Source organism: Pristiophorus japonicus, chromosome 14 (assembly GCF_044704955.1).
Source record: "Pristiophorus japonicus isolate sPriJap1 chromosome 14, sPriJap1.hap1, whole genome shotgun sequence".
NCBI lineage: Eukaryota > Metazoa > Chordata > Chondrichthyes > Pristiophoridae > Pristiophorus > Pristiophorus japonicus.
Window position 1 is genome coordinate 40,362,499 of NC_091990.1, and position 9,854 is coordinate 40,372,352.

General features: G+C 43.7%; 1 protein-coding gene across 8 annotated transcripts; it reads right to left on the reverse strand.

The window, feature by feature from the left end:
- Window positions 1-708: 708 nt before the first annotated feature.
- smim12 (small integral membrane protein 12) lies at window positions 709-3,907 on the reverse strand. Of its 8 annotated transcripts, none has more exons than XM_070898502.1 (3): window positions 3,634-3,855; window positions 2,913-2,959; window positions 709-1,418 (listed from the first exon to the last, which is right to left on the reverse strand). In XM_070898502.1, the coding sequence occupies exon 3, from the start codon at window positions 1,411-1,413 to the stop codon at window positions 1,129-1,131; it is 285 nt and encodes a 94-aa protein (XP_070754603.1). In that variant the 5' UTR covers window positions 1,414-1,418; window positions 2,913-2,959; window positions 3,634-3,855; the 3' UTR covers window positions 709-1,128. The 8 variants fall into 8 exon arrangements, with proteins under 8 accessions (XP_070754603.1, XP_070754601.1, XP_070754600.1 ...); XM_070898500.1 differs by having other exon boundaries at window positions 3,590-3,855; XM_070898499.1 differs by having other exon boundaries at window positions 3,559-3,855.
- Between the last annotated feature and the right edge of the window lie 5,947 nt (window positions 3,908-9,854).

Consider the following 9,854-nt stretch of genomic DNA (forward strand, 5'->3'; position numbering starts at 1 on the left):
CTTGCGCTGGAAGTTCTATGGCCCGACCTGCGGAGGTGTTCTCTCGCAACAGGGCCCTGCAACATCGTGGCCCCCCGACCTGCGAGAGAACACCTCCGCATGTCAGGCCATAAAAGAACTGGAGCGGCGGTCCCTGCAACATAGTGGCCCCCGATCTGTGAGAACACTGTTCTTGGGTAGCGTTCAGTTGTCAACTAAAGTTGAATGCTAGAAGTGTACAATATTCCTATTGTAATCAAAAGTTGCCATTTTGAGTGTTGAGTACCTCCCTTTCACTGCAACTTCTACAAAGTTGTGGATACAATGCAATGCCAGGGACATGCAACTTAGTGGGACAGTCAGTAGAGTGCTGTGTTCTTAATACCAGAAACACCTGAAACTTCTGCAAGGAATACTGATGGAAGTTTGGATGACACTGGCACAATTGTGCCATCAAACAACAAAATCTTACATTTATATAGCACCTTTAATGTAGCAAAACATCCCAAAGTGCTTCACAGGAGCATTATCAAACAAAATTTGACACCGAGCCACATAAAGTTGTTAAAGGCACAAGTTATTTCTTTAGTGTTGGTGGAGAAATGGACAGAATATATATGCAAGGACAAATTATTCCATCTAACCAAACGAAAGGGGATCTCAAGCTGGTCTATATTTGAGGAGGTTCTTGGGAAAGATTTTGAGTCTTGACAGCACTCAGTGAACTGGTTATTATTCAGTAGTTGTCTTTATTGTTAACAAAAACATTTATCTTATCCAACTAGGTTACATTTTAAATAGATTGATAACGAGCCAGGAATTCAGACATTTCATTTACTTAGGACAAAATGTACCAGTCAATTACAATTGGAGACCAGGATAAGGGGGAGGTCACAAAGCAAGATTCATCGGAATAAATCACATCAGGAACTTAGCTTTCAACCCTTGCAGAATCAATAAAAGCTTGGAAGCTCCTGAATTTTTACTTCACAGAAAATCTGGGAATAAGCCCCACTTGAAAGTCTTTCATGAACTGTACAACAACTCAGTTAGGCGAATGTTCAAACTCCAACATATTTTGTGCCATCTGTCACCCATAAAATGCTTTTCAGAGACAGGTTGTTGCTCCATCGCGTCAGTTCTCGTGGGCTAGCTACCACTGGCCTTGTCTGGTCGATTCCTGTTCAGCACTGCCTTTGGCGTGAACTCCAGTTTGTCCTTTAGGCTTAGCACTTTGGTATAATCTTTATTTGTGATCTCAGCAAGCTTTCTCTCTTCACGCAATTCAAAAATGCTTTTCTCTTGAACTGGTTGTGGTTGATCCCCACGAATGAACCACTCTAAATTGTAGCCCACTGCCCCAACCACAAAGGCCACGGGAAAGGTTATGTAGGGTGCATACATACGGACAGCAGTCCACAGGACAGGCCACATGATGTCTGCAGAGAGAGAATATCATTTTAACATAGTGCTCTTAAGTTGTCATAATCCTTCTAAGTTCCCACAGAAAACTAGATTGTTTTACTGCTGTCACCAAGACTATATTGCAACAAAGTGGTATGGAAGGATAGCAATTTTGAATTGGCCACTACACCATAGCCATAGCTAAAAAATAATAATTTGGCATCAAGCTTGGGCAGAATTCTTTCCAACCCACATAAGCTGAAAATCACAGCAAGCATCCAGCTTGCTGCAGTGTTTCGTTCCATCTCCTGCCCGGCATTGTTTCTCAGTTTTCGGAGGCAATATTAAACTTGCACACAGCCTTAGGCCTCAGTTACGGATAGTTCTGGTCACAATGTTACAAGAAGGATACTAGGGCAATGGAAACGTGCAGTATACATTCAGTAGGGTGTTACCAGAGATGAGGATTACACCTTTGAAAAGAGAGAGTTAAGAAGTTAAGCCTTCCTTCACTAGAGTTGAGAACATTAAGGAGTGGCCTGATAGAGGACAGTCCTTGTTTACACTGGTGGGCAAGGTGGTAATGATGGCCACAAAAATAATTAAAATTCGTACATGCGAGGGTGGTAAGAATGTGGAAATCTCTGCCACAGAATATTGTTGATACTGAGTCCATAAATTCTTTTAAAAAGGGAATTAGATAGTTGCTTGAAAAAGTTATGCGAGTATTTTAAAAAACCCACTTGTCAAGTATGAAGCAGGACTTTCTATATTTTAACAGCACGGATCCATTTATAAGGGAGTTAGCCTGTAAGAGAAATACCTAGTCATTTTGCTCTGAGAAATAGTGAGCTCCAAATACATTTCATTTGATCAGGTTGTGACATACATCCCAACTCTGACGAGTTTAATTTTAAGTAAAATTGCGACAGTGCATTCTTGAAACAACCAGACTCCATATTCTTCTGGATACAACCTGTGGCTGTACGAGAACAAGATCTCATATCCAGGATTTTGAGCTGGACAAAAGCCTTGCTTTTATGGCAAGCTGTGCTGCTCACCTGGAAGGAGTTCTTGGTACAGAGTACCTACTGTCTGCTTAGCAATCACTTAAATAAATCTGCAATTACTAACTGCCAGCAACTAACTAGTTACTACGGGATTAAGTTGACTACGAGGTGGCAAACCTGATGCGATAGCACATTTTGTGTCCGCAGTGTAACCCGAAGCATTTCTGCTCAAGTCCTGGAGTGGGATTTAAACTCACAACTGCCTGACCCTCAGGTAAATGCACAACCAACCAAGGCAGCCTGAATCTTAAAAAGGTAGCTTGGTCCTTGTTGGACAAGCAGTGAGAAGTTAACTGATGCCTCTTTAGGGTCCCAAAGCTTTGACTCTTGTCAATCTGCACCGAGACTCAAGTGGAGTGCTTGCACCATATTGAGCAAACAGTAAAGGTTGCACCCTGTCAGCTGAATCAGGAATGGATGATGGAAGTGGTGCTTTTTGTAGTGATTGAATAAACTTACTGATGTGGATCACTCAGCAGTTCGGTTTGGAGATCCTAGGGGTCCCCCTGGTGAGAAACCCAAATAAACAAATGAAAAAGTGTATTAGGAAATGCAGCTTAGACCCAGCTTATTCCTAAACTCTTAGCTTTGAATCACCAGTCGTAAAATCCCTTAAGAGAATTGGGTAAATACTTGAAAAGAAATGTGCAGGGCTGTGGGGAAAGAGCAGGGGAATGGACTAATTGGATAGCTCTTTCAAAGAGCTGGCACAGGCACGAACGGCAGAATGGCCTCCTTCTGTGCTGTATGATTCTATGAAGGGTGGAATGGTCTGCTGTGCTGTAACAGTCTCTGTAGGATGGAATGGCTTCCTGCAATGCTGTATGACTCTATAATGGGCTGAATGGCCTCCTCTTGTGCTGGATGATTCTATATATAGATTTTTGGAGTCCAGGGGAATTAAGGGATATGGAGATCGGGAAAGAAAGTGTTGTTGAGGTCGATGATCAGCCATGATCTTATTTAATGGCGGAGCAGGCTCGAGGGGCCATATGGCCTACACCTGCTATTTCTTATGTTCTTATAATGGGTGCTGTCAGTCAATAATGGGCAAAATGGCCTCCTCCTGCGCTGTAACAGTCTATGATGCGTTAGATTTGATCACCGATCGAGGTCCCGGCTTCTGCCCCTCCTACCGCCGTTACACCCGGGCCCGGGCCATGAAGTTAGGACACGCCACCCTTAGTATCTTCCGGCCTTGTCGCCACTGCAAATCCTCGGGCTCGATTAACGTCCTAGCCGCAGAAAAAGCTCCTGCAGGCGGATTCCACCGCCGGATTTTTTGTGGGTGTTGGTGGGGGGGAGAGGCGAGAGGCCTGGGGCCTGGGCCTGCCTCTCTCCTCCTCTCCCCCACCCCGGCTATCACTGGCACTCAGCTCCTTCCCCTCTCCTTCCCTCGTTCACCAACCTGCCGCCGCTCAGCCGCCGCCAGAGTCCCGCCCCCTCGCTACCACCTGATTGGCGATTGTCTTCCCCAATGGGTCTGCCCGCCCTCCCGACCAGCTCATTGGACAATCCGCACGTCAATCACCATGTTTGTCCCGCCCCGCTCCAGTGCCGTTACTCGGACCGTCAGCGCCACCTAGTGCCTGGAGTTTACAACTGCCACTGGACTTTGGCAAAGTTGCACCCCACTCACTTCTTCAAATAATTTTTACATTATCACTATTCCCTTTTTTTTTGGGGGGGGGGGGAGTTCAGTTTTACAGGGGTGAGGTGCATTGCTGTTTTTTTTTTATGGATTCTGAAAAGTCTTTGGTAAATCTTTTTGTTTTGGGGAGGGAGAAAAGTTAAAATGTCATCAGCAAGCAATATGACAAAAGGTTTCTTCTGTACTCTATGTGTGAGGACATAGTAACTCGTTCTTTATAAATGAATTTATAATTAGGTCACAATTTTCTTTCAACACTCGGTGAAATTGCCTGGTTCGTTTAGTGAGAAGATGCGATTTCAAAAATGTGTCTCAGTGCGTCGCACACTCGCCTCTGTGTTAGAAGGTTGTGGGTTCCAGGGACTTGAGCACTTAAATCTAGGCTGACACTCCAGTGCAGTGTTGAGGGAGTGCTGCACTATCGGAGGTGCTGTTAAACCAGGCCCGTCTGCTCTCTCAGGTGGACGTAAAAGATACCATGGCACTATTTCGAAGACCAGGGGAGTCTTCTCCTCGTCAAACTCGGCAGCCAATTTGCACACAAGCAAGCTCCCACAAACAGCAATGTGATAATGACCAGATAATCATTTTTTTGTTATGTTGAATGAGGGCCAGGACACCGGGGATAACTCCCCTGTTCTTCATCAAAATAGTGCCATGGGATCTTTTACGTCCACCTGACAGGGCAGACGGGGCCCCGGTTTAATGTCTCATCCGAAAGACGGATTTGCACGTATTTGCCCCTCTTTGCAAAGCCAAGTATCCGATACATTTTCTTAACTGCCTTATTAATTTGCCCTGCCACCTTCAAGGATTTGTGAATATGCACCCCCATATTTGAATATGTACCTCTGTTCGTACCCCTCTCAAATTAGTACCATTTTGATTATACTGCCTCTCCATGTTGATTATCCCAAAATGCATCACTTCACACTTAACTGCATGACCCGGGATGGCGGGACTGACCTATCAAGAAAGACTGGATCAACTGGGCTTGTATTCACTGGAGTTCAGAAGAATGAGAGGGGACCTCATAGAAACGTTTAAAATTCTGACGGGGTTAGACAGGTTAGATGCAGAAAGAATGTTCCCAATGTTGGGGAAGTCCAGAACCAGAGGTCACAGTCTAAGGATAAGGGGTAAGCCATTTAGGACCGAGATGCGGAGGAACTTCTTCACCCAGAGAGTGGTGAACCTGTGGAATTCTCTACCACAGAAAGTTGTTGAGGCCAATTCACTAAATATATTCAAAAAGGAGTTAGATGAGGTCCTTACTACTAGAGGGATCAAGGGGTATGGCGAGAAAGCAGGAATGGGGTACTGAAGTTGAATGTTCAGCCATGAACTAATTGAATGGCGGTGCAGGCTAGAAGGGCCGAATGGCCTACTCCTGCACCTATTTTCTATGTTTCTATGTTTCTATTGCATCTGCCATGTGTCTGCCCATTTTACCAGTCTGTCTATATCCTCCTGAAGTCTGCTACTATCCTGCTCACTATTTACTACATTCCCAAGTTTTGCATCATCCGCAAACTTCAAAATTGTACTCCTTCTACCCAAGTCACAAGAATAGCAATGGGCGACAATACCCAAACCCACCCATCAGTCCAGATGCAAAAAGACAATAGCAAATATTAATGGCTGGCATATCTTGCTGATAAACACAATGAACTGGTTTAATACATCAGTTTTGATGTAAAACAGCATTTTCGCATGAATACACTAATACATGGGACTAGATCAGGTCTGCCCGCAGTGCGCATCATAATGCACCAAACATGCTCAAATAGCGAGCTCTGATTTTGGTGTTGACCTACCTGGATATGAGAACCAGACGGTGGTGTAAATACAGGTGAGAGGCAAAGGTAGGTTGGTTTAAACATAACCATGTTTTACAGATGTCCCCGTCTAAAATAGATTTGTTTGCACATGTCTGAATGTATCTGACATGTTTATTATTTTATTGTTATTCAATGTCTTTGAAAAGTGGGGGTACAAATTGCGTCTGAAATGGGGTGCTCCCATCCCGTTTCGATGTTTTTTACCGCAGCTGCGGTTCAGGTCGACTCTTTCGGGAAATTGCGCTCTTTGTTTTTTTTTTATTCAGAAGTCGGTCATAATGGGGGGGGCGGTGACTACACCTGAGGGGCAAAAACGCGACGGTGACAGCAACTGAGGGGCAGAAGTTGGGGTGGTGCGGAGTCACCGCTGCGATGACGTCATCGCAGCACCATATCATCACGGCTCTCCCTTTCACTTAAAGGGGAGAGCCTCCGCGCTTTTTAAACTTCGGTCCACTGGGCCACCTGGGAGGGTTTCGGCCGGGCCAGCGGCCTGGCACCCAAGAGCGGGTTTGGCGTCCCAGCCGAACCTGGGTGCATAATTGTAAGGATGACCTGCCAGTCGGCCGACAAAAAAAAAACATGGCGGCAGCGGCAGTGAACCCTCCCCTTTAAGGGAAGCAGCACCATCACTGCAAAAGGCCACAGCCTCACTGGACCACCGGGGAAAAGGTTGCTTTGGTATCACATGGTGCGCCGAAGATTTTCGGAGGGTAATGTCGCCATTGGGGGGGTAGATCGGCGGTGCACTCGGTGATGACATGCTTAACACCGATCGACAGCAGAGGTGCGGTAAGTGGGGGAGTGGGGTGTGGGTGGAGGGGGGAATCAGGGCTACGCTGGGAAAACTCAGGAGGGCAATTGGGCCAGCAGCGGCCATTCCACCAAAAGTCGGCGGCCACTCCACAATGCAGCATGGCCGCCGATTTGCAGTGGTAACAGGCCTTAAGGAAAGAGGCAATTTTGGCCCCGTGACATTTTTACAAATCGTTTTCCTGTGTTTACCAAACATTGTAAAGCAGAGACACAAATCACATTGAAACGTCTCATTTTGTTGCTTAAACATCATATTATTTTCATGTGATTTAATTGTGATAGAAACTATGCACAATTGTTTGCGCTGTCTCATTTCCCAGCAGCCAAGGTACTGGCCCTTTAATAAAGTAAGACATTACGGGATAGGTTTTCACCTTTACTGGTGAAGCAGGAGGGAAATTGGGTGGGTCAGAGAAACACAGTAATAACTTGTTTTTATATGGCACCTTTATCATGGTAAAACGTCTCAAGGCGCTTCTCAGGAATGTTATCAGTCAAAATTTGACATTGAGCCACATAAGGAGATATTAGGACAGGTGACCAAAGGCTTTGTCAAAGAGTTATGTTTCAAGGAGCATCTTAAAGGAGTTGAGAGAGTTAGAGAGGCGGAGAGGTTTCTGAAGGCAATTCCAGAGCTTAGGTCCAAGGCAGCTGAAGGCACGGCGGCCAATGGTGAAGCGATGAAAATTGGGGATACGCAAGAGGCCAGAATTGGAAGAGCGCAGGGATCTCGGAGGGTTGTAGGGCTGGGGGAGGTTACAGAGATAGAGAGGGGTGAAGCCATGGAAGGATTTGAAAACAAGAATGAGAATTTCAAAATCAAGGCATTGCTGGTGCAGAAGCTGATGAAGGTCAGTGAGCACAGGGGTGATGGGAGAGCGGGACTTGGTGCGAGTTAGGATACAGGCAGCAGAAATTTAAATGGAAGGAGAATTAGGAGGGTTCTGTTATCGGTGTGTAATCCTCCCTACCCTTTTCCTCCCTGTGCTTTGCTTAACGCCCTGACAGTAAACATGTAAATCTACCCCTACTTGTCTGACCTCTCTGATAACTGTTCCGATGCTAATGCCTATTATACCTGCACTGCTCCAATAATTCTACACTCACTGTGGCTGAAGACTGGAAGATGAAAGGCAAAACAAGAACATTCCCAATGGAACCAGATTCATTTAAAATAGTATTATAATAAAAAAAATGTTTACAACATCAATCGTATTACATCCTTATGAAATAAAACACATCACAGTGTACATTGTCTAAATTCCCAATAGCTTACATTAAGCGTATTAACCATACAACTGAAATTTCAAAGAAAATGGCTCAATATTAAGTATATCTACATATATTTCATATCAGAAATGAGTGTGTTTGAAAATATTACCTATACAGTGATCCTGTTTTTTTTTTGATATAGAGGTACAGTTTGAAGAGAAGTATTACAGTGGTGGCGGTGTTTGAGGCAACAGCCATTATAGTCACAGTTTTGTACCCAGAGAAGGAGGAAGGACAGACATAAGAAGAAGCTTATTACTGCTGGTACTACTTTTAACAGGATCACAAATGTACAGCTAAGTAGACTAAACCCAGTTAGTGGGCATTTCCGGTATTCTTGAAGCTTATTTCTTTTAGATCTTCATATATATATGTACAGTCTCATTGTTTATACATACACTTTCAAAAAGACGTTTTTTCTCAAGTAGAGTTTCTTCAAAGATATCGCTATTTACAAGTGAAATCAACATCATACACTGCAACGCATGAAAACTGCTACAGGAAAAGTTGGCTAAAAAGAAACAATTCTGTGAATTACAGCAGTAACACTTCCTGCCAGAAAGTGACAATCAATGTTGAGAATGAAATTGTAGAGGTACGGGTTCAATTCTCGGGAAAAGGGCAGCAAAATCAGAATGCTTGGCCAGTGAGAGAAGTCACAGAACTAAAAATACAGTTTAGAATGGAAAGCTAGGCTAAACCAACTAGACAGCATTCTGTGTCAATAGTTTCATGTGCATGCTTTTAATTCAGCATTTTATAAAAGCTAAGAGAATTTCACAAAGAACATTATCTAGCAGAAATATCTTTAACAACTTTTCTCTGTTTTTATTTGTAATATTTCCTCCCGTTCCCATTGAGCTCGGAGTACTTATAATAATATAGTTTTGCTCAGTAATTTGATTGTTTATTAAACTACGCACATTTCTGTTTGTACTGCGCCATGTATGCTTCATATACCATTCTAATAACAACTATGGATCCATCTAGGCACATAAATAATTTAACAACCTTGATGCAATAGCCAAATGGGTTTGCTTTACATATACATGTGTCGCAAGAAAACACTAGGAATGTAATACTATCTGGTCAAATATAAATTAAAACAGCAGACACCATCTCAGCCTGCAGTCTCGTCATGCAAACAGCCTCAATCCTCATGTCAAATACCTACTCTTGTGAGGTTGAAGTACAAAGTAATACCATGGATATCGGTACAAAGAGATCCGCAATATGCACATTTGAGCTCATAACTGTCATTGAATGAAGCTTTTGAAATCTTTTTCTCTGAATTTTTCTATTGACCCAGGTGTGACATTTTAAGAAAATAAGAAATAGGAGCAGGAGTAGGCCATACGGCCTCTCGAGCCTGCTCCGTCATTCAATAAGATCATGGTTGATCTTCGACCTCAACTCCACTTTCCTGCCCGATCTCCATATCCCTTGATTTCCCTAGGATCAAAAAGTAGTACAAAGGAAAGGAACATTTCCCACTTTAGACGCTTTGTGCCACTATCAAGAACTTTCAGGGCAGTTGTAGCATAGAATTGATAAATTAACACTTTCTCTGGTCTGTTCCAACAACATGCATTAAACACAACCTCAGAAAAACGTGTGAATTTTCATTTCCTGGACCAACCATCTTTCAAGCCTATCTGAGTGAGAGTGCCAGATTAGTGCCAACTGAGGAACAGTTCTGTGTAATGGACTCTTGCTTGCTCGGAACGGGATTGAAATTGCCCAAATTTATTTTGCTTATGATCTTTAAGTTGGCAGAGAAGTAAGATTTTCATCCCATCTATATTAGCTGGATTCAAATCG

What these genes read in the sequence shown, in the direction of transcription:
- smim12 (XM_070898504.1), bottom strand. Translation starts at nt 1,413, where the DNA reads ATGTGGCCTGTCCTGTGGACTGCTGTCCGTATGTATGCACCCTACATA.